Here is a 24,530-nt window from a genome sequence, read left to right as displayed (position 1 = left end):
TGCTCGTGTGATGATAAGGACTGATAGCATAGAACAGAGGAAGAGAAAGCAGGGTGCAATCTAAAGTTCAAGTTGGTGTCTGAACCGAAGCAGACATGAGACTGGACGGCAATTGCTATAGGGCTGACTAAAGGAAGGTGCAGAGTCTAAGAGATCTTCCCATTCCTCACCAGGGACCCCAGCAAGGAAGTTGGGGCTTAATCAGTCGGATCTCCCGGTCGCAGTCCTCAGAATAATCACCGATTGGCAGCGAGACATGACAGTTATAAAGGCAGGACTGTAGTCAGATGCAGGGGCGTAACTAGGAAACACTGGGCACCATAGAAAACTTTTGACTGGGCCCCCCTCCCCTGGGTGCCATACACAGACCGCCCCTGTAAATAGTGCCATACGGCCCCCTCCTGTAGACAGTGCTATACAGCCCCCCTGTAGACAGTGCTATACAGAACCCCCTGTAGACAGTGCTATACAGCCTCCCCATCCAGTGCTATACAGTCCTCCCTGTAGACACTGCTATACACCCTCCCCATACAGTGCTATACAGCCCCTCTGTAGACAGTGCTATACAGCGCTCCGTGTAGACAGTGCTATACAGCCTCCCCATACAGTGCTATACTTTCAAGTATCACAAAGAGGGACAATCCATGCGGCGCACAGCGGCATTTTTTTTTCTTTTTAGCCACGCCTCTAATCCCACTCAATCCCCGCCTGTACACACCCGGTTTAGCCCACACACTATCATGCTCCCATAGTGCCCCCCACACAGTATAAAGCTCCAATAGCTGCCACCATACAGTATAATGCCCACACAGATGCCCCTTACAGTATGATGCCCACACAGATACCCCATACAGTATAATGCCCACACAGATGTCCCATATAGTATAATGCCCACACAGATGCCCCATACAGTATAATGCCCACACAGATGCCCCCATACATTATAATGCTCACGCAGTTGCCCCATACAGTATAATGCCCACACAGATGCCCCCATGCAGTACAATGCCCAAACATATTCCCCCATGCAGCTGCCCCACAGTATAATGCTCCCCATATCTGCCCCACACAGTATAATGCCCCCATAGCTGCCCCCACAGTATAATTCTTTCCATAGCTGCCCCACACAGTATAATTCCTCCCATATCTGCCCCCACACAGTATAATGCCTCCCATAGCTGCCTCGCACAGTATAATTCTTTCCATAGCTGCCCCACACAGTATAATTCCTCCCATATCTGCCCCCACACAGTATAATGCCTCCCATAGCTGCCTCACACAGTATAATTCCACCCATAGCTGCCCCCACAGTATAATGCCCCACATAGTATAATGCCCCCTCATAGCTGCCTCACAGTATAATGCCCCCCCCATATCTGCCCCCAGTATAATGCCACCCATAGCTGTCCCCACAGTATAATGCCCCCATAGCTGTCCCCACAGTATAATGCCACCCAGAGCTGTCCCCACAGTATAATGCCCCATAGCTGCCCCCACAGTATAAAGCCCCCATAGCTGCCCCCACAATATAAAGCCCCCCATACCTGCCCCACACAATATAATGCCCCCATAGCTGCCCCACAATATAATTCCACCATAGCTGCCCCCACAATATAATGTCCCCCATAGCTGCCCACACAATATAATGCCCCCCATAGCTGCCCACACAATATAATGCCCCCCATAGCTGCCCACACAATATAATTCCCCCCCATAGTTGCCCACACAATATAATGCCCCCCATAGCTGTCCCCACAGTATAATGCCACCCAGAGATGTCCCCACAGTATAATGCTCCCATAGCTGCCCCCACAGTATAAACCTCCCATAGCTGCCCCCACAGTATAAAATCCCCCATAGCTGCCCCACACAATATAATGCCCCCATAGCTGCCCCACAATATAATGGCCCCATAGCTGCCCCCACAATATAATGCCCCCCATGCAGTATAATGCTCCCCATAGCTGTCCCCACAGTATAATGCCGCCCATACAGTATAATGCCCCTCATATAGTAAAATGCTCCTATAGCTGCCACCATATCAGCCCCTCTTCCCTACCCAGTATAAGGCCCCATAGTGCCTAATAGAAAAATAAGGACAATCACTTACCTATTCCCGTTCCCGCCCCCATAGCTGCCCCCACAGTATAATTCTTTCCATAGCTGCCCCACACAGTATAATTCCTCCCATATCTGCCCCCACACAGTATAATGCCTCCCATAGCTGCCTCACACAGTATCATTCCACCCATAGCTGCCCCCACAGTATAATGCCCCACATAGTATAATGCCCCCTCATAGCTGCCTCACAGTATAATGCCCCCCCATATCTGCCCCCAGTATAATGCCACCCATAGCTGTCCCCACAGTATAATGCCCCCATAGCTGTCCCCACAGTATAATGCCACCCAGAGCTGTCCCCACAGTATAATGCCCCATAGCTGCCCCCACAGTATAAAGCCCCCATAGCTGCCCCCACAATATAAAGCCCCCCATACCTGCCCCACACAATATAATGCCCCCATAGCTGCCCCACAATATAATTCCACCATAGCTGCCCCCACAATATAATGTCCCCCATAGCTGCCCACACAATATAATGCCCCCCATAGCTGCCCACACAATATAATGCCCCCCATAGCTGCCCACACAATATAATTCCCCCCCATAGCTGCCCACACAATATAATGCCCCCCATAGCTGTCCCCACAGTATAATGTCACCCAGAGATGTCCCCACAGTATAATGCTCCCATAGCTGCCCCCACAGTATAAACCTCCCATAGCTGCCCCCACAGTATAAAACCCCCCATAGCTGCCCCACACAATATAATGCCCACATAGCTGCCCCACAATATAATGCCCCCATAGATGCCCCCACAATATAATGCCCCCCATAGCTGCCCCCACAATATAATGACCCCATAGCTGCCCCCACAATATAATGCCCCCCATGCAGTATAATGCTCCCCATAGCTGTCCCCACAGTATAATGCCGCCCATACAGTATAATGCCCCTCATATAGTAAAATGCTCCTATAGCTGCCACCATATCAGCCCCTCTTCCCTACCCAGTATAAGGCCCCATAGTGCCTAATAGAAAAATAAGGACAATCACTTACCTATTCCCTTTGCCACGTCGGGTGGCGGATCCTTCTCCTCCGGTCTGTGCTGAGAAACGCGGCGCAGACAAGCGCGATGACGTCACTACATCGCGCCTATAGGACCTATATTTAAGAATTATGTTGCCTATTGCTGTTGAAACACTGTATAATACAATTATTGTATACCTGCCACATAGTCGCCAAAGCCAATTGTTGTAAGGGTGATGACTACAAAGTAAATGGCCTCCAGCAGGGTCCACTCTTCGATTTCTTGGAATATTAAGGTAGGAATAAGGACGAAGAGGAGACAGCCAATAAGAATGAAGAGTAAAGCTGAGATAACCCGTACAATGGTCGGTGAGACATGCCACTTCTGTGTACAGAAAAAAAGACAAGGGAGAAATATTTAAAATTGTGGAGATTGTTTTCATTCACAAATTAGCAACAAATATGTATTTAATATAAACTTAAATTTATGAATAATATGAGGATTTTTGTTAAGTTGTGCTATTCTATTTAATACATATATATCACAATGTGCAATAAATGCAGGAATATATAGATATGTATAGGAATGTATGCGCTGGTCTGTTTATACGTAAAATCTAGTGCAAAAACATTGGTGTTGCTAATAGCAGTCAATCAGATGAGTTAACACATAAACTCAAGAATATTCTTAGTTGTCAGGGGCTCCATATGTTGTAATCTTCTTCACTAGGTTTTACCAAACATGGTTTTGATCTGATCACCAGGAGCCAAAATCAACTTATAGACACTACCTAAAGTTTGACTTCCAATGAAAAGAAAAACTATTTGTTATTTTGCTATTGTGAAATAATGAAACGTTCTAATATACTTTATTTTTCAAACTTGTTCGGATTGCAGGTTTTCAGTCCACGTCGCGGACCCGGAAGTTCGGAGCTGCCGTTCTTGCTGTGACTCATCGACACAAGCAGTGGCGGATTATCATATGGGCGATTCGGGCGGCCGCCCGGGGCCCGAGGCTCCCAGGGGGCCCATGGCAGCCCGAACCGCACATCATCTTGCTAACTAACGAAGATGAGGAGGGGAGGAGCAGGGAATTGGCCGGGAAAGGGGTAGGACACGCCTCCCTGACAAGTGCGGGCCGCCGCCATTGAGTAACAGAACAGCGACGGACGGCTGTTCTGTTACTCCGAATCTGCAAGACAAGAGCCGGGCGGTCGGTCACTGGCGCTGAGGTCAGTACAGCAGGCTTATCCTCCTGCCCAACTGGTTCCCGACCGCTGGCTGTATTTTTACGGCCAGCGGTCAGGGACGGGTCCTTAAAACCCGAGCCATAGACTTTCTACGGCTCGGGTTTTAACTTGCTGCCCGCGCGATCGGGCAGCTGAATGTCGGGTCTCCGGCTGTCAGTGACTGCCGGGGACCCTGAGGAGAAGACAGAAGCAGCTTTCGCTGCTTCTGTCTTCTCCGATGTCTTTTTAAACAGCGTTCAATGAACGCTGTGTATAGGAATAGAGACAGCAGCAGCGGCGCTGTCTCTATTCCTCCCGGTGATCATGTGACTGGTCACATGATCGCCGGGTGCCGTTACTGACAGGCTGCTGCTGGGTCTAACTAGACCCAGCACAGCCCTATTAGTGACAATCGTCACTATGAGAGGGCTGATTTCCCCTGTAACTGGGGCTGCTGTGCAGCCCCAGTTACAGTGGAAAAACATGGTGTAAAAGAAAGAAAAAAAATATATAAAGTTCCCCAAAGGTCTTTTTTTACCTTTGGGGGACAGACCACAGTAATAAAAAAATAGGAAAGTAAAGTGCAAAAAAAAAATGAAATAATAAATACACATAAAATACCCACCCCAATAAAAACCGTTCCCCCCCCCGCCAATCATTGTTGTAACGCTAGCGCTGACCCAATTACCCTAATATAGACATGTAATATATTAACATTTACGGTAAACAATGACGATTAAAAATAAAAGGTCTATTTTAGGGTAAAACTATGTTATTACCAAAAAAAATAGCAGAAACGTAAAAAAGCTTATTTTTTTACTATTATTTTCAAACTTTATGAATAAAAATTCTAAAATAGCAAAAAAGGTGTGTATAAAAACGATAAAAAAAAAGAAACCTGCATTGTCTACGGAAAAAACGTCGCAAAAATCACGTCGTTTTTATTTATTTTTTATAAAAATGTGTGTTTGGTGCAACTTTGTAATTACGTTTTATTAAAAAATATTTTCACTTTTTGAGATACAGCTGCTTTGTATCCTGTATCCGTCAGGTCAGCAGGACTGACGGGATCAGTGAAACGGGCCCTGCGCTAAATTATAATCTTAGATGTGATAGATTTGAGGTGGATCCTGCGTGTCACTGATCCTGTCAGTCCTGCTGACCTGACGGATACAGGATACAAAGCAGCTGTATCTCAAAAAGTAAAAATATTTTTTAATAAAACGTAATTACAAAGTTGCACCAAACACACATTTTTATAAAAAATAAATAAAAACGACGTGATTTTTGCGACGTTTTTTCCGTAGACAATGCAGGTTTAGTTTTTTATCGTTTTTATACACACCTTTTTTGCTATTTTACAATTTTTATTCATAAAGTTTGAAAATAATAGTAAAAAAATAAGCTTTTTTACGTTTCAGCTATTTTTTTGGGTAATAACATAGTTTTACCCTAAAATAGACCTTTTATTTGTAATCGTCATTGTTTACCGTAAATTGTAATATATTACATGTCTATATTAGGGTAATTGGGTAATATATATATATATATATATATATATAAAATTATGATATAAAGTTTTTAAATGTGTACATAACCTTGTGCCACTATATACAAGGGGGAGCGCTGTGTGCCACTATATACAAGGGGGAGCGCTGTGTGCCACTATATACAAGGGGGAGCGCTGTGTGCCACTATATACAAGGGGGAGCGCTGTGTGGCACTATATACAAGGGGGAGCGCTGTGTGGCACTATATACAAGGGGGAGCGCTGTGTGCCACTATATACAAGGGGGAGCACTGTGTGCCACTATATACAAGGGGGAGCGCTGTGTGCCACTATATACAAGGGGGAGCGCTGTGTGGCACTATATACAAGGGGGAGCGCTGTGTGGCACTATATACAAGGGGGAGCGCTGTGTGCCACTATATACAAGGGGGAGCGCTGTGTGGCACTATATACAAGGGGAGCCCTGTGTGGCACTATATACAAGGGGGAGCGCTGTGTGGCACTCTATACAAGGGGGGGCTGTGTAGTGCTATCCACAGTGGTATGTGTGTGGCGCTCTTTATAGGGGGGGCTTTTTGGTGCTATTTACAAGAGGGGGAGGGCTGTGTGGCGCTCTCTACAGGGGGCTGTATGGCACTATCTATATGGGGCTGTGTGTAACGCTCTCTACGGGGAGGATGTGTGATATATAGAGGGGGCTGTGTATGGCGATATCTATGGGGGTGTGTAATATCTACAGGGGCTGTGTGTGGCACTATGTACAGGGGGCTGTGTGTATGTGGTGTTTTACAGTGTGTGGTATTATTATATTCAGGCACGCAGTGTTTGGTGCTATTATATTTAGGGGCACAGTATGTGGCACCATGATAACTTTATTTTCGTTTATAGGTGTGGAAATGTTGGAAAAGTGAGGAGACGTCTGAGTGGCAAATTCTGCAGAAATGAGTCATGGCCGGGAGAAGTCGTCATGAGCGCTGGACCGGATGGAGAAGAAAAGAGGAAAAAAACTACTAGAATCTGAGACGTCGTCACCTGTGAGTCACTAGATTTATAGAGAATCTGTCACCTCTCCTGACATGTTTATTATAGGAATCCTTGTATTTCACAAAAAGTCTTTCTGCAGTCCAGGACTGATAGACAATTCCCCTTGTCAGGAGGTTGTGTCCCTGCAAAGTGTGATACTCTCAGTATGTAGGGACACAGCCCTGTGACAAGGGAAATCGTAACACTGTTAATGCTTGCCCAAAAAAGTAGTGTCAAAAATAGTTACGGCGCGGCAGAGCGGCGGTGAGGAAGGGGGGCCCAAGTTTGGGTAACAGCCCAGGGCCCATGGTCTACTTAATCCGCCACTGGACACAAGCTCCGAGGGGAAAAAAACTCCCCCCTCCTCCTCTTCCTGTGTCAATGACGTGGATGAAGGGGCTGGCTGCCTGGTTCAATTCATCAGCTAAATACATAAACCTATATTATACCGCCATAACTCAAGAGTGTGGAATTTACAGAACCTATATATCAAAACCAGGTAATGACCTAGACAATACCAGTTAGAACATGTCTGTGACTTGAAAACCTGATAAGAGGTAATCAGCAGGTATTCCCCAATATAAATATAAAACAATAATAATGCCCAAAAGGCCATTTAGACCAAAAACAGCCGTAATAACTAACACTCAGACAAAAATATAAATAAGTAATATGTAGCAGACTATAACGGTAGCCTAATATGATGAATAGATAAATGAGCAAAATAGCAGCAGAGTGTAATCCCTAAGAAAGATATATCATACCTGAGGTATTTTGTGACAGGGCCTCTCATTGTGTCCATAGGTAATTCCTTGTTCTAATTTCAACTTTTGGATTTTGCTCTCCAGACTTCTTAGGCTGGGTTCACACGACCTATTTTCAGGCGTAAGCGAGGCGTATTATGCCTCGTTTTACGCCTGAAAATAGGGCTACAATACGTCGGCAAACATCTGCCCATTCATTTGAATGGGTTTGCCGACGTACTGTGCAGACGACCTGTAATTTACGCGTCGTCGTTTGACAGCTGTCAAACGACGACGCGTAAATGGACTGCCTCGGCAAAGAAGTGCAGGGCACTTCTTTGCCACGTAATTTGAGCCGTTCTTCATTGAACTCAATGAAGCACAGCTCAAGATTTACGAGCGTCTCAGACGGCTCGCAAAATGCGAGGAGGAGCATTTACGTGTGAAACGAGGCAGCTGTTAACAGTCTGTCTTTTCACACGTAAATGCCTCTCATCGTGTGAACATACCCTTACTGTCCTCCATAAGCTGTATAGTCTTTCAGTATAAGCTATTAGGCTGGGTTCACACGACCTATTTTCAGACGTAAACGAGGCGTATTATGCCTCGTTTTACGCCTGAAAATAGTGCTACAATACGTCGGCAAACATCTGCCCATTCATTTGAATGGGTTTGCCGACGTATTGTGCAGACGACCTGTAATTTACACGTCGTCGTTTGACAGCTGTCAAACGACGACGCGTAAATTTACTGCCTCGGCAAAGAAGTGCAGGGCACTTCTTTGCCACGTAATTTGAGCTGTTCTTCATTGAACTCAATGAAGCACAGCTCAAGATTTACGAGCGTCACAGATGCCTCGTAAATTACGAGGAGCATTTACGTGTGAAACGAGGCAGCTGTAAACAGTCTGTCTTTTCACACGTAAATGCCTCTCAGCGTGTGAACATACCCTTATGCTTCCCTACTTTTTTGATCACTTATGTTATAATATCAATAGGGCTGGCTTAGCTGATGAATTGAGACAGGCAGCCAGCCCCATCATCCACGTCATCGACACTCAGAGAGGAGGGGGAGCTTTATACCCCAGATCCTGTGTCGATGCATCACAGCATGAACGGCAGCTACAAACTTTTGGGTCCATGTGATGGGACTGAAAACCTGCAATCCGTGCAGGTTTGATAAATAAAGTATATTAGAAAGTTTCTTTATTTTACAAAAGCAAAGTAATACATCGTTTTTCTTTTCGTCTGGCAACCCCTTTAAACATTGATGCCCTATCCTATGGATAGGCCATTTATGTTTGATTCCCGCCAATCAGCACAATAAAGGGGCTTGCAGGAGTCTCCTCCATGGTTTATACAGGCACAGTGGCGAGTCCATACGGATGGCTGTGCCTCAAACTGCATCTGTCACATGAGTGAAATGACATTATTTTACATTATTACTTGTTCATATAAAATAAGAAGACTAATAGGCAGGACCTTGCTAAGCCCCAGGCTGCCAGTATAAAATGGTCAGGTCTGGAGATCACAATGCTAAGCCTGAGGGAGAGATTACAAAAGGAGCACCGCAATCAATACGAATAGTGTGGACACACCTATTGATGATGTACATGTACGGAATTGTGCGGGATTTACCTCCCGCTAATGAAGTACATGTATGCCACTCTGCGTTAAGGGGTTAACGATCCAACAGTCCACTCATTTTTACAGACTGCGTATTAGTCTTTAAGGCAAATGAATATCTGCAAGCTTGCTCTTCTTTTATCCTGTTACTATACAAAAGATTTATGTAATATCAAGGATGAAACTATCCAGTCAGCTCAATTAAATTACTTGATTCATAATTTGCAAAGATATGTCCTTATGTACATAACATCAGCAAGAAAAAAATGTAAGACCGTTGCATTATATGTCTTTGTATGCTGTAGCATTAACATTACTTTTCACTGGAAATAAAGGGCATAGCCCAGACCCTGAAAAACTGTCCCAGACCATTTACCCTCCTCCACCAATTTTTACAGTAAGCACTATGCATTCTGGTAGGTAACGTTCTCCTGGCATCTGCAAAACCTAGAGACTGAATAATACCTCCATACTGTTACTGAATAATAGCCCCACACCATAACCACGTAGTGACTGGATAATACCCCTATACTGTTACTGAATAATACTGCCACACCATAACCACATAGTGACTAAATAATACCCCATACTGTTACTGAATAATAACTCCAAATCATAACCACATAGTGACTGAATAATACTTCTATACAGTTACTGAATCATACCTCCACACCATAACCACATAGTGACTGAATAATACCCCATACAGTTAATGAATAATACCGCCACACCATAACCACATAGTGACTGAATAATACTCCACATACTGTTACTGAATAATACCCCCACACCATAACCACATAGTGACTGAATAATACCATATACAGTTAATGAATAATACCGCCACACCATAACCACATAGTGACTGAATAATACTGCCACACCATAACCACATAGTGACTGAATAATACTGCCACACCATAACCACATAGTGACTGAATAAACCTATACTGTTACTGAATAAAAACCACTATACAAAAAACAATATTACCACCATATAGCGACCATATAGTGGTAGATCCCAGTTATACACAGGTGCTCTGCAGACCATATAAGTGATTACAGCACATTTATATCCAGTGACTAGCAGGTGATGTCTTCTCTGATTAGAGCTGTTCACTTTCCATTTTTTTCTCCATCCGGCCCAGACCACTGTGACGACTTATTCCAGCCATGACTATTCTCTGAGGAATTTGACACACAGGCATGTAGGTTTCTAGATTTTCCAGCATCCTCCACTCCAATACCCCATCCTCTAAACAAACTCATAATCCACAGTGCCCCAAAAAGTAATAATTATCCCTCCGTGCTCGACTCAATAAAAGTGCCCCATCAGTAAATGTGCCCCCTTTGTGCCCCCTGTAGATAGCGCCACACACGGCCCCCCTGTAGATAGCGCCACAGTCCCCCCTTGTATATAGTGACACACAGCCCCCCCTTTGTAGTGACACACAGCCCCCCTTAGTAGATAGTGCTACAGAGCCCCCCTTGTACATAGTGCCACACAGCCCCATCCCTTGAATATAGTGCCACAAGGCGGGGGTAGATAGTGCAACACGGCCCCCTGTAAATAGCGCCACACAGGCCTCCCCCCTTGTATATAGTGCCATACAGCTCCCCTAGTAGATAGTGCCCCACAGCCCCCTTGTATATAGTGCCACACAGTCGCCCCTCCTTTATATAGTGCCACACAGCCCCCCTCCCCTTGTATATAGTGCCACACATCCCCCCTCCTTTTTATATAGTGGAACACAGCTACCCCTCCCCTTATATATAGTACCACACAGCTCCTTCTCCCCTTGTATATAGTGGCACACAGTTCCCCCTCCCCTTGTATATAGTGGCACACAGTTCCCCCCTCCATTTGTATATAGTGGCACACAGCTCCCTCCCCCTTGTATATAGTGGAATACAGCTCCCCCTCCCCTTGTATATAGTGGCACACAGCTCACCCTCACCTTGTACAGAGTGGCACGCAGCTCCCCCCTCCCCTTGCATATAGTGGCACACAGCTCCCCCTACCACTGTATATAGTGGCACACAGCTCCCCCTCCCCTTGTATATAGTGGTACACAGCTCCCCCATCCCTTGTATATAGTGGCACGCAGCTCCACCCTCCCCTTATATATAGTTGCACACAGCTCCCCCCTCTCCTTGTATATTGTGGTACACAGCTCTCCCCTCCCCTTGTACATAGTGGCACATAGCTCCCCCCTCCCCTTGTATATAGTGGCACACAGCTCCCCCCTCCCGTTTTATATAGTGGCACACAGTCTGAATTTATTTTTTACTTATATTGCCCCGTTCCCGCGACGGACTGAGCGATGCACAGCTTCCAGGCGGGACGCATGGGCAGGCCAGCATGATGAGGTGATGTCATCATGCCGACTTGCGCAGGGAGTCTTCCCAGCGCCTTATAGGCTGCAGGTCTAATTTGGCCTACAGCCTATAGTATTCGATTGTATCTGCGTCCTGAGGATGCAGATACAAGTGAATGTGGCTGTCACTAGCACCGTGGCCCCCTCTGATGGTAGTGACGCCACCGGGCATGTGCGCAGGCCCCCTCATGTCTCGAGCCCTGTAGGAGCAGGGGGCCCTAAGAGGATGGGAGCCCTGGGCAAATGCCTAGTTTTCCCCCCCTTACGCCGGCCATCTTCAGCTATAGAGTCCAGTGGCGGTGTGCTTTACACCACTCCAGCTGACGCCTGGTATTGAGTATGGTGATTTTAGGATTGTGTGTGGTTGTTCGACTATGGAAACGTACAGTTCTTGTACTGATGTCACTTGCAGATGCAGTTTGGAACTCTATAGTAAGTGATACCACAGTGGATAGATTATATTTACATGTCACCCTATACAGCACTCAGCAGCCTCGCTCTGTGAGTTTGCGTGGTCTACCGTTTCATGTCTTAGCTGTTGTTACTCCTAGACACTTCCACTTCACAATAATAGCACTTACACATTACTAGGCAGATCTAGTTGATCAGAACTGTTTTCGAAGATCAGGAAAATATAGGGAAAGAGCAGGAAATGTGTTCAAATAATAAAATAACAAGTACTCATCTGGTAAATACCCCGCCCTCCCCGCTGGTCTTTGTTTACTTGGCTGTACCAATGACGTACCTGTATACCCACGTGACCGCTGCAGTTAATCATTGCCCTCAGCGAACTGAACACTAGAGTGGAGGCCAGTGATTGACAAGTGAGTGTTCACTTGGTTATAAGGGCATGTCATCGCTGCAACCAAGTAAACAATGACCGGCGGGGAGCACCAGAATGATGGCCCTGGATTGGCAGGGTATTTATTAGGTGAGTACTAGTTATTTTATTATTTTACCACATTTTTTCCAGCACTTTAAAAACAACTTTAAAACACTTTCCACTTGCATTATTTAATGTAATCTAACAACTAATATTTCAGACTATATTTCCAGTTCTTGCTATGCTCTGAGATTGTTTGGCACCATACCAGTAAGTACCGCTTCTGGTGATACAAGCCTCAGTAAACTGTCAATCATTAAGAATCACTTAAGATTAACTTTGGCAGAGGAGAGGCTGAATCATCCATCTATGTTGTCAATATATTGTAAAGTGTCAGGCTTGATAAAGACTCCTGTGTGAGTCGAAACATTGCTTTTTCTATGATGTGCTGGGAATAATACAAGAAGGACATTCTTTTGCATACACTTGCCCTGATGCTGCCATTTTTTCTGTATGGACTTTGACTATTGAGGCCCCATGAGGATTGGGGGTAAAGTGGCGTGCACATTTTGTTTGGTATAACCATTATATTTTTTCCTCTTCCAGTCTGGTGACTGTTGAAATTGAGGATTTGAAGTGCTCTGTTTATCTTTTTACACTTATTAAGTGCCGTCCAACATCAGAATCGAAATTCAAAATGCTCCAAATTACGAAAATGTGATATGAAATTATTAATCAGAAAATTCCACAGACGTCTAATATCTTTTTTTAGGAGGGGTCAATTTTGTTGGGGCTCAGAAATGCCTGAAGTGGCCCTGGCTTGCACCAGTCATGTAGGCAACACTACCTTATTAATAGGATCAGTCACAGGAGAATATCCAGTCTGGTGCATGCTAACATGAAGTGATGGTAATGACAGAAAACTGTGACATCCATGGGCACAACCAAAACTAGTGAACAATTTAAAAAGCATTGCCTGGTCTGTCAAATGTCTATTTCTCCTATATCATCCAATGTCTTGCACAGACATTTCAATTCTATAGAAAATCTTTGTCTTGCGGTGTAATGGCAGATCACAGCCTAGATGTGTGGCCAAAAACATTTTTAGCACCGTGTTAAATCCATATCATAAAAGATTGACAGCCGCAAAAGCCACAGGTGTGCTCACCCAATGTTTAATAAGTAAGAACACTTTGTTTGAAACACGTTAGCGGTAACACGCCTTACCTGTGTCCATCTGAACTTTTAAACATATGTTCTAATAAAGCTCTTTTTTTTACATTTTCAAATGTGGATGTGATGTGGATTTTCTCTATATTTTTTCACTATAAAAAATAAAATTTGCCCTGGGAATGGAACAGAAAGAATTAGAAAGATGTACCCTATAAAATGGCCACTGTATAATAGAGGGGAGTTTCAGCTTTTTGTAGAAAGCCTTTGAGGCATGAGGTATAGACCTTTCACGTAAGCAAATCATTAACTAGTAAAACAGCTCTTTTACGTTTAAAAATTTCAGAGGCTAGAACTAATAATTCAGAACTAATAAACCACATAAGTCAATTGTGGAGCCAGGTTCTCTGGTGGTGCCTTGCACAGTGTAGTGTGAAGAGAAAATCCACTGGATATTAGGAGCATGATTCAAGACAAGACATTACCGAGCCAATGTTCCAGACTTACTTGTTTTGCAACAAAATTAAAATAGGACGGCTAAAGTGAGACTATAGGCCTCATGCATTAAAACCTGTCAGAGATGCCCATATCAACCAATCAGATCAGCACTTTAACTTCAAAATAAGTTCTGGGAAAATTAATTGGGGGCTATAGGCATCACTGACACAGTCTATATGCATGAGGTCCAACGCATGAGGCCCAATGTGTTCTGCGTATGAACCTAAAAAAGAACAATCTAGTCTTGAAAGGGTCGATCAATGCTCCTTGTAGATAGTGCCACACAGCCCCCCTTAGTAGTGCCACACAGCCCCTTGTATATAGTGCCACACAGCTCCACCATGTGTATAGTGCCACACAGCTCCCCCATGTGTATAGTGCCACACTGCTCCCCCTTTTATATAGTGCCCCACTCCACCTTGTGTATACTGCCACACAGCCCCCCTTGTGTATACTGCCACACAGCCCCTTGTATATAGTGCCACAAGGCAATGGCGCATCCAAGAAAGTTGTATCAACCAGGGGGATGTCAACCAAACATGGAAAGGTGGTTTTGGAGGCAGGACTATGTGACTCTTCAGGATAGTGGCTCCGCCCCATGACCCTTTAATGAGTAATTAGCATATAGTGTGCTCCGTTTTAAAAGTGGATTTTAAAGATTTTGCTGCATCTGAAAAAAACATACATTTGGAAATATTGTCAGGTTATGTATTAACGCATGGTGGCAGTTCAAGGGGTTAAAACTTCCAGACATGTTCCCATGAAATATACAAGGACTTTAGAACAATTCCATCTGCCCTGCAATTATGTTATTATAAATATATCCTATATAATTACAGCTCCGAACCAAGCTCATACATGTATACAGCACCAGAATAACCTCAGTATGTAAATATAGCACCAGAAACAAACTCTGACATATATACAGCATCAGAACAAAGCTCAGTACATATAAACAGCACCAGAACAAAGCTCAGTACATAAATACATCACTAGAACAAAGCTCATACAAATATACAGCACCAGAACAAACCTCAGTACATAAATACAGCAACAGAACCAAGCTGAGTACATATATACAATACCAAAAGAAAGATCAGTACATAAATACAGCTCCAGAACCAAGCCCATTACATAAATACAGCACCAGAACAAAGCTCAGTACATAAATACAGCACCAGAACAAAGCTCAGTACATACACACATCCACAGCACCATGCTCAGTATCACATTCGGTTCGTGGACTCACTGGGCTGTACCGCCTTGACGGTATGGCACATGGGCAACAGGACACAGATCACAGTCTATAGTTCATATAGGTGTACCTGTGGTAGCTCAGACAGTAGCAAGACAGGCTTGGCTGGGACTAGGCTGCAGGCAGGCACCAGGCGTGGTGCAGCAGGACAAGTGTGGTACTCAGTGCAGCACAACTCCAACTCAATACGGCACTTGGAAAAGGATAGCATGGGATACAGGTTACAGGTAGCAGGAACGGGAAACACTAGGAACTGGAAAACACTTAGGAGACCATTTGCAGAGACAGACTGGGGTAACGACAACAAAGCTCAGGCAATGCAGAAAGGGGCAGAGCCCTTCTTATAGTCCAGGGTGCTCATGGGCTAATTTGGTACTTTAACTCAGGTGCGCGCGTTGGCCCTTTAAGAGCAGGCACGAGCGGGCGCACCCACCATACGGGACCCGGCCTAGAGAAGCGGAAGTGAGAGCGCTGGCGTCTCCTGAGGAGGAGATATGGACCAGCGCTCACAGTTCCATGGCTGCGGCCGTCAGGAGGTTAGTGGGCCTGACGGCCTGCGGCCATGGGCATGACACTCAGTACATATATACAGCACCACAACCAAGCTCAGTACATAAATACAGCACCAGTACCAAGCTCAGTACATAAATACAGCACCAGAACTGAGCTCAGTACATATATACATCCCCAGAAACAAGCTTAGTACATAAATATAGCACCAGAACCAAGCTTAATACATATATACATCCCCAGAACCAAGCTCATTACATATATACAGAACCAGAACAAAGCTCAGTAGTTAAACACAGCATCAGAACCAAGCTCAGTATATAAATACAGCACCAGAACCAAGCTCAGTACATATATACAACACCAGAACAAATACAGCTCAATTTAGTGCAACCCCTGCCGTATAGGTTTGTACAGCGTAAAACTACAGCTCCCAGCATGGCCCGAATAATAGTAAGGATATGCTGGGAGATGCTGTTTCACAAAAAAAAATCATACCACATATCATCTCGCTGCAGATCATATCATACAGTGACTACAGTACTGATTAGGGGCAGAATAAACATGTACATTAAGTGACTCACCAGTGACGTCTCAGATTCTAGTTATATTCTTCTCCCTCCGGTCCAGACCTCTATGATGGATTTCTCCCGGCGACGACCCATCTCTGCAGTTTTCCGCTCACATGTCTTCAGCTTCTCACTTTTAACACACACACACACACACACACACACACACACACACACACACACACACACACACCGTGTCCCCTGTAGATAGTGCCCCCATAGCACCCTGTAGATAGTGACCCCTATAGAGCCTCCATAGATAGTGCCCTCTATAGAATCCCCAGTAGATAGTGTCCCACATACAGCCCTCTGCAGATAGTGCCCACATATGGACTCCAGAGCTACAAGGCAATAGCACTAACCACTGAGCCACCGTGCTGCCCTACATATAGCTTCCCCTATAGATAGTGCTCCACGTATAACCCACCTCTGTAGATAGTACCTCACATACAGCTCCCCCTGTATATAGTGTCCCACATATAGCCCACACCTGTAGACAGTGCTCTACAAATAGCTCCCCTACAGTGCTCTACATATAGCCCACCACTGTATATAGTGTCCCACATATAGTGTCCCCCTGTATATAGTGCCCCATATCCCACATATAGACGCCCCTGTAGATAGTGCCCCACATATAGACCCCCCTGTATATAATGCCCCACCTCCCCACATATAGACCCCTACCTGTAGATAGTGCCCCACATCCCTATATATAGACCACCCCTGTATATAGTGGCACACATACCCACATATAGACCCCCCTGTATATAGTGGCCCACATCCCCACATATGGACCCTCCCTGTAAATGTATAATTACATACTTACCCTGATCCCGCTACCACGCTGTCCGGTGGCAATGCAGATCTGCTCTCTTCTGAGCAGGTCTCCTGGAGCTGAACGACACAAGCGGTGCATCGTTCAAAGGTGCTGAAAGGCAGGGCAGAATGGCTTGCCCCATCAATTAGCACCTTTCAAGCACGGAAGTGACGCGATGACATAATTGCGCCGCTAGCGTTGTTGAAAGGCGCTGATTGGCGGGGCAAGTAATTTTCCCCGCCAATCAGCGCCCTTGTAAAGTGCTGATTGGTCGGGCACAGAACGTGCCCAGCTACCTAGCGCTGATACATGTATTTGTACATGCGTGCTATTGACGCAGGTACAATTACTGCAAGAAGTGGGGACTGTCGCTAGCACAGGGGCCGGTTCCGATGCTAGCGAAGCCCCCGGGCATGAGAGGGCCTGTGTCACCCAGCCCATACATGTTAGAGGCTCGGTGGCGTGGGCCCCGTAGTAGCGTCGGCTGCTAGCTGCGTCACTGGGCATATAGGAAGGGCATATCGGCTGGCGTCACGGGCCCCCTCAAGACGCGGGCCCTGTAGCAGCCGCTATGGCTGCTGCCACGGTAGTTACGCCACTGGGAAGGACATAGATACAATTAAAAGTGGTGTTAGCTGGTATTAAGAAAACCTGATCAGGCAAATGATCAAGTAATAACAGACGTATACCACTGTGTAAGAGCACAGTTGCATATGTCTGGGGTATCAGCGGCACCTTTTTAAGCACAGTGTGCACCTTGCCTAAATTGTGCCCATTGTTTAAAAAGAACAAAACATGTAAAGCTGTATACCAGGAGTGGGGAATGTCCGGCTAGCGGGCCGTATAAGGCCCGCGGGATCATTTGGTCTGGCCCAGCCTCACTCGGACCGCGCTGTCGCCGTATCATTCGCTACTTGGCTCCGTCAGCAGCAGTTTGAGTGAGGTCGGTGTGTGCCGACCCAAGAGTAGATCAGTCCGGTCACCTGACCTGAGTCAGTAAGGTCTGGTGACTGGACTGTGCCAGTCCAAGAGTGACGTGAGGTCAGGTGACTGGACTGGTCCACTCCCGGCCGGTATCCAGTCACCTGACCTGACGTCATTCCCTCCTGGGCTCCGTTCATGCCCCCTACTTAAAGTAAGGTCCAAGTGACTTAAAGGTTTTTTTTTTTTTTTCCATCAAGGTCATTTATGATATATCCACAGGATATGTCATAAATCTCCGATAGATGCGGGTGCCACCTCTGGGACCCGCACCTATCTCAAGAACGGGGCCTCTAAACACTGTTCTACCTCTTTGTGCTGTGCTAAAGCTTGTGATTTCTGACCATGAAGAAGGAAACAGCGTAGCTCACTACGTTGTTTCCGTAAGTCCCATAGAACTGAATAGTAGTTACGGAAACAGCGTAACGCGCATGCTGCGCTGCTTCCATAACTGCCATTCACTACTATGGGAGTTACGGAAACAGTTCTAGAGATAAATGCGGGTCCCAGAGGTGGGACCCGCATCTCTCTAACATTTATGTCATATCTTGTGGATATGTCATAATTATCCCTGATGGGAAAAACCCCTTTAAGTAAGTCGGAACAACTTACTGCTGCAAGTTCTTTTCAAAACTTACCAAAGAGACGACTGCACTCCAGACTGACCGACACATCATCATCAAACAGGCGAACATCACATGCTGCACCAAAGAGAAGCAGCTCCAGCCATCACATTAGGGGTGAGTTAATTAGGTGTTTGACCAAATATAGCAGGCTCATTTTCAAGTTGATAATTTTGTATGGCCCGCGAATGATGTTATAAATAACCAAATGGCCCTTGGCAGAAAAAAGGTTCCCCACCCGTGCTGTATACAATAGTTTGATTATTCATCTGTGCCCAGGCTTTATATAGACAGGTGAAGTCAACTGTCTCCGGTTATCTATCCTTCTATAGCCTATTCAGTTAATATACTAACAGACTATTTGCACTTTGTCTCATCTGATTTTCTGTCTGCACAGAGTCCCAAACTCAAGTCAAAATCTAATTTCAAAAGCACAAAAAATGTAATTCCAGAGCGCAAATCGATAAATGAGCTCTTTCTGAGACAAGGTTGAGTTAATGTATCTTCATAGAACTCCCCCAAGAGACAACGGAAGGTGGGAGGGAGTGTACAAATAATATGACACACGCACCTACAATTTCCGTCAGGTGTACTGTATCACTGAATTAAGGAATTTACTGGCACAAAGAGATGCTCAAAAACTGTCTCAGACAGAATGATCGATTGTAAGACTAATAAGCCACGTTTCAAATAAGGCATCATTCTGGTGTAAAAAGTTTTTGGCAATGGACTGTCTGGGCTGTGTTTATCACGCACATTACTTTTGTTTACAGATAAAGCAAAGCTGAATTTTATACAGCTATCACGTGACCAAAAGTTACGGCCCTTTTACACGGGCCAATGATCGGGCAAACGAGCTTTCATAGGAACGCTTGTTCACCGAGCATTGCCCTGTGTAAACAGTACAACGATCACCCGCGGAACAAGCAAATGCTCGTTGATCGGCTGATCATATCGATTATGCAGCAGAAAATATTATCGTTGTCAGCAGCATATCTTCCTGTGTAAACATGGAGATGTGCTGCTGACATGATGGTAATGCATGGGGATAGGCGATCGCAGTAATGATTGCTCGTTCCCATACTTTACTGATCATAGCTCCTTGTGAAAGGAGCAAACGAGCGAAGATCAACATGCTGTCTCGTTGATCGGCGCTCTTGTTATGGCTAAAATTGGCCGGTGTAATAGGACCCTTACTGTGGAGCCCTTGTCTTATTTGTTGGGGTTTTTGCCATGCTATAATTGTTAAGACGTTGCAATAACTTAGGAGTTGTCCACTACCGGACAACTGATGACTTATCCAACAGATAGGTCATCAGTATACGATTGGTGGGGGTCCGACACCCAGCCCCCGCACCGATCAGCTACTATGACTGCCTCCGGCACCGGACGTCCATGCCGGAGACAGTTGGCTCCAGGTCACTGAATAGCGGACAAACTACAGTACTGCTGATACAAGTGAATAGGAGCAGAGCTGCAGTTCTGCAGCACGGCCGCTATGCAATGTAGGGAGCCAACTACTTCCGGCTTCGTACATTGCATACTATGCAATGACATCTGTGGATAGGTCATCAGTTGTCTGGCAGTGGACAACCCCTTTAAGATAATGCATCTGGTTTATCTGTAGTTTCTCAAAAGCAGTTCATACATGTTGTGCTATTTAAACCAATGTAACTGTCAGAACTACAATATCTATGCGGAGCTTTGAAGCATGGACAATGAGAACTATTCCATAGATGTGAATGGGAGTTACAGAAAGAGCGTAGGTCAGCGAGCTCGGTTGTTTCTGTAAGTCCACCCACCTCTCCATCCGTTCGTCATCTTCATTTGGCGGCCAGCTACCCCTCCAGCAGTCAGCGTGGGATCCGTGGACCCCCATTCTAGACATAAGTGTGGGCCGAAAAAGTGTGATCCACATCTAGCAGACATTTTTGGCATATTCTGTGTATATGGCATAAATGTCTAAGATGGGAATACTCCTTTAATGTTTATGATCTCTGTTTACTGTAAGTGGAAGGAAACATTCTTAGTTAGATACAGAGTATATATAGTATAGGAGATACGTGACCTTACCAAAAATATAATTTCCACCTTCCCGATGCCTTTACGGAGAGCTGATCCCAAATGGTCGCCCACTCCAGCCAACAGGATACCGAAAAGAGGAATGCCAAAAAGTGCATAGAAAATACAGAAGATCCGTCCACCTTCTGTTTTAGGAGCGTTGTTACCAAATCCTGTGGCATATCAGGAAGTAAGAAGAATACAGTTTAATGAGAACTAATAAAACAAAAATTATTTTATTAAATATATTCTACGCTACACGGTTACCTTTTTTCTGAACATAAAATCCAGTGATATCATAAACCCTACATGTGTAAATAAGTTTTGTGAGCACTAGTTTTTGTCTCTGCCTGTGTTCTTCTGCTGGATTCCTACACATAGCTCCCCAGATCACACCCAGACACAATGAGGCAGATTTCTCAATGTATTTGTGCCTGCTTTCTGGCGTAAATACATTGAAAAATATGGAGTTCAGAAAGAATGCCACATTCATTAAGGGTAACCTGTCACCAGCATTTCACCTATTAAACTTTACTTATCCCTCACTGGCCATTGCTATCAAAAGTTCATTGCCGTTATCCCGTCTCCTAAACTCCTCCCCCGACTGTAAATAACGGTCTGCAAACATTTCACGCTTTTTATGGTAATAATCCAGTGTCCCTTTGTGCGCACACACCAGAATAGGACATCAATGCAAAAATGCGTGATTTTGTGTGGTGGGGAAAGGCGAGGAGCTGTCAATCAAAAGTAAGGGGACAGGGTAAACTCGGAAAGACTTGAGGAATGAAGATATGTCTCTTTTCAAACGAAGATTTGACTCTTTTATGCTCATTAACATACGGTGTGGAACACTAAAAAACTGAATACTAAAGCTACAGAGCCAACTAAGAAGACAATTATAGGTTATATAGAAATGATTTTTCACCCACTACCACCAGGTATTGCTGATTTAATAGGTGAAATGCTGGTGACAGGTTCCCTTATAATAATTCTGAACACAACCACATCCCCAATTATAAGAGGGTGTTCACACTAAGGGCATGGCCACACGTAGCGGAATTGCTCTGGAATTCCGCTGCGGACACTCCGCAGCGGACCCGTTTCTCCATTGCCTTCCACAGCTTTGTGGTTGGGTTCGTTTGCACGTTGCGGACAATTCTGCTGCGGAGCATAGGCTGCAGTGCGGAATTTGGTGTCCGCAGCATACAATGGTTGTTGCGGACGTGTGGTGGAATCATTGCGGAATTTCTCCATTGACTTCAATGGAGATTCTAAGTTCCGCAATGAAGTCCGCAGATGTAATGTACATGTTATGTGTGCTGCGGAGCGTATTGGTTTTTTAACATGACATTTCTTCATTCTGGCTGGACCTATGTGTATTTCTAGGTCTACAGCCACACTGAGGAAGTCAATGGGGCTCCCGTAATTATGGGTGACTACGTGTGTGCACCCATAATTACGGGTGACTACGTGTGTGCACCCATAATTACGGGTGACTATGTGTGTGCACCCATAATTACGGGTGACTACATGTGTGCACCCGTAATTACGGGAGCGTTGCTAGGCGACGTCAGTAAATAGTCACTGTCCAGGGTGCTGAAAGAGTTAAGCGATCGGCAGTAACTGTTTCAGCACCCTGGACAGTAACTACCGATCACAATATACAGCAACCTGTAAAAAAAATAGAAGTTCATACTTACCAAGAACTCCCTGCTTTTTCCTCCAGTCCGGTTTCCCAGGATGACGTTCCAGTCTAAGTGACGGCTGCAGGCAATCACAGGCTGCAGCGGTCACATGGACTGCCGCGTCATCCAGGGAGGTCGGGCTGGATGCCGAAAGAGGGACGCGTCACCAAGACAACGGCCGGTAAGTATGAAATTCTTTTACTTTTACTAGGGAAAGTGCTGTCCCTACTCTCTATCCTGCACTGATAGAGAGAAGGGAAGTACTTTCACCTCAATACGCAGCGGCAAGTCCGCATCAATTTATTGCCCATTTTGGGCAGATCCGCAACAGAATCTGCAACGCAGATTCTGTGCGGCATCGATGCGGACAGTTACAGAAGAAATCCGCTACGTGTGGCCATGCCCTTATGCAACCACATTATTGTAGACTTTTTATATCCACTGTATATATACACACACACACACACACACACACACACACACATATATCAGTCGAGTAAGTCTTGGTCTTGCTCTTCCAACCACTTTTGGACATTTCTAGCCATGTGACATGTCGCATTGTCTTGCCTGAATAACGCTGCCACCACCAGCTTGTGTTCTTCCAGCAATGGTTGCAGGGAGTTTGTACTCTGATGTTTCTCATCTAACTCGCCAATGTACATCCATTCGATGAAGCAGAAAAGGTGACTCATCAGAAAAGCCTTTTTTCACGATGCACCTTTGTTAGCATAGGAACAGTGACCATCCATCTGCTTCGGAGCCCTATAAGCAGTAGGGTTTGCTGAACTGTTGTTTTAGACACACTTCTGGTAGCCACCTGGTTGATTTTTACGGTGAGCTGCTCCACTGTAGCGTATCGTTCGGCACACGCGCACCATCGTAGCCGACGTTCACCTCTCACATCAATGGCACGTGGTGCTCCGCAGTTTCCACGTCGGTTATTCCCAATGGTGACATTTGTCCACTCACTATACACTTTCACCACAGCAACACGCGAACAGTTCACAAACTGCACTGTTTGAGAAATACTGCAACCCTTGGCTCGAATGCCACTAATCATCCCTTTTTGCAACTCTGATAAATCGCCCCTTTTGCCCATGGCAACAACGAGTGATATGTGTTCAGACAGCCTATCGGAGAGCTTATATTCACACTAAGCCAACCCACGACACATCAGTTCCTTCATGGGTGGTTCTAATAATGTGACTTGACTATGTATATATATATATACATATATATATATATATATATATACAGTGAAGGAAATAAGTATTTGATCCCTTGCTGATTTTGTAAGTTTTCCCACTGTCAAAGACATGAACAGTCTAGAATTTTTAGGCTAGGTTAATTTTACCAGTGAGAGATAAATGATATTTTAAAAAAAACCAGAAAATCACATTGTCAAAATTATATATATTTATTTGCATTGTGCACAGAGAAATAAGTATTTGATCCCTTTGGCAAACAAGACTTAATACTTGGTGGCAAAACCCTTGTTGGCAAGCACAGCAGTCAGACGTTTTTTGTAGTTGATGATGAGGTTTGCACACATGTTAGATGGAATTTTGGCCCACTCCTCTTTGCAGATCATCTGTAAATCATTACGATTTCTAGGCTGTCGCTTGGCAACTCAGATCTTCAGCTCCCTCCATAAGTTTTCGATGGGATTAAGGTCTGGAGACTGGCTAGGCCACTCCATGACCTTAATGTGCTTCTTTTTGAGCCACTCCTTTGTTGCCTTGGCTGTATGTTTCGGGTCATTGTCGTGCTGGAAGACCCAGCCACGAGCCATTTTTAATGTCCTGGTGGAGGGAAGGAGGTTGTCACTCAGGATTTGACGGTACATGGCTCCATCCATTCTCCCATTGATGCGGTGAAGTAGTCCTGTGCCCTTAGCAGAGAAACACCCCCAAAACATAATGTTTCCACCTCCATGCTT

The 24,530-nt window shown here is 45.1% G+C and overlaps 1 protein-coding gene across 3 annotated transcripts in view; it reads right to left on the bottom strand.

Annotated features, from left to right (window-relative positions):
* The window catches only part of KCNK4 (potassium two pore domain channel subfamily K member 4), a 130,742-nt gene that overhangs the window by 37,611 nt on the left and 68,601 nt on the right, over positions 1-24,530 (bottom strand). For all 3 annotated transcript variants that reach the window (XM_075836849.1, XM_075836846.1, XM_075836847.1), the window contains exons 4-5: positions 20,919-21,079; positions 3,290-3,476 (exon numbers count right to left, since the gene is read on the bottom strand). In XM_075836849.1, the coding sequence (XP_075692964.1) occupies positions 3,290-3,476; positions 20,919-21,079 (348 nt within the window). The remainder of the gene's footprint in view (positions 1-3,289; positions 3,477-20,918; positions 21,080-24,530) is intronic.

Source organism: Rhinoderma darwinii, chromosome 9 (genome assembly GCF_050947455.1).
Source record: "Rhinoderma darwinii isolate aRhiDar2 chromosome 9, aRhiDar2.hap1, whole genome shotgun sequence".
NCBI classification, from domain to species: domain Eukaryota; kingdom Metazoa; phylum Chordata; class Amphibia; order Anura; family Rhinodermatidae; genus Rhinoderma; species Rhinoderma darwinii.
Note: the sequence above shows the minus strand (reverse complement) of the source record. Positions and strands in the feature narration are given on the sequence as shown.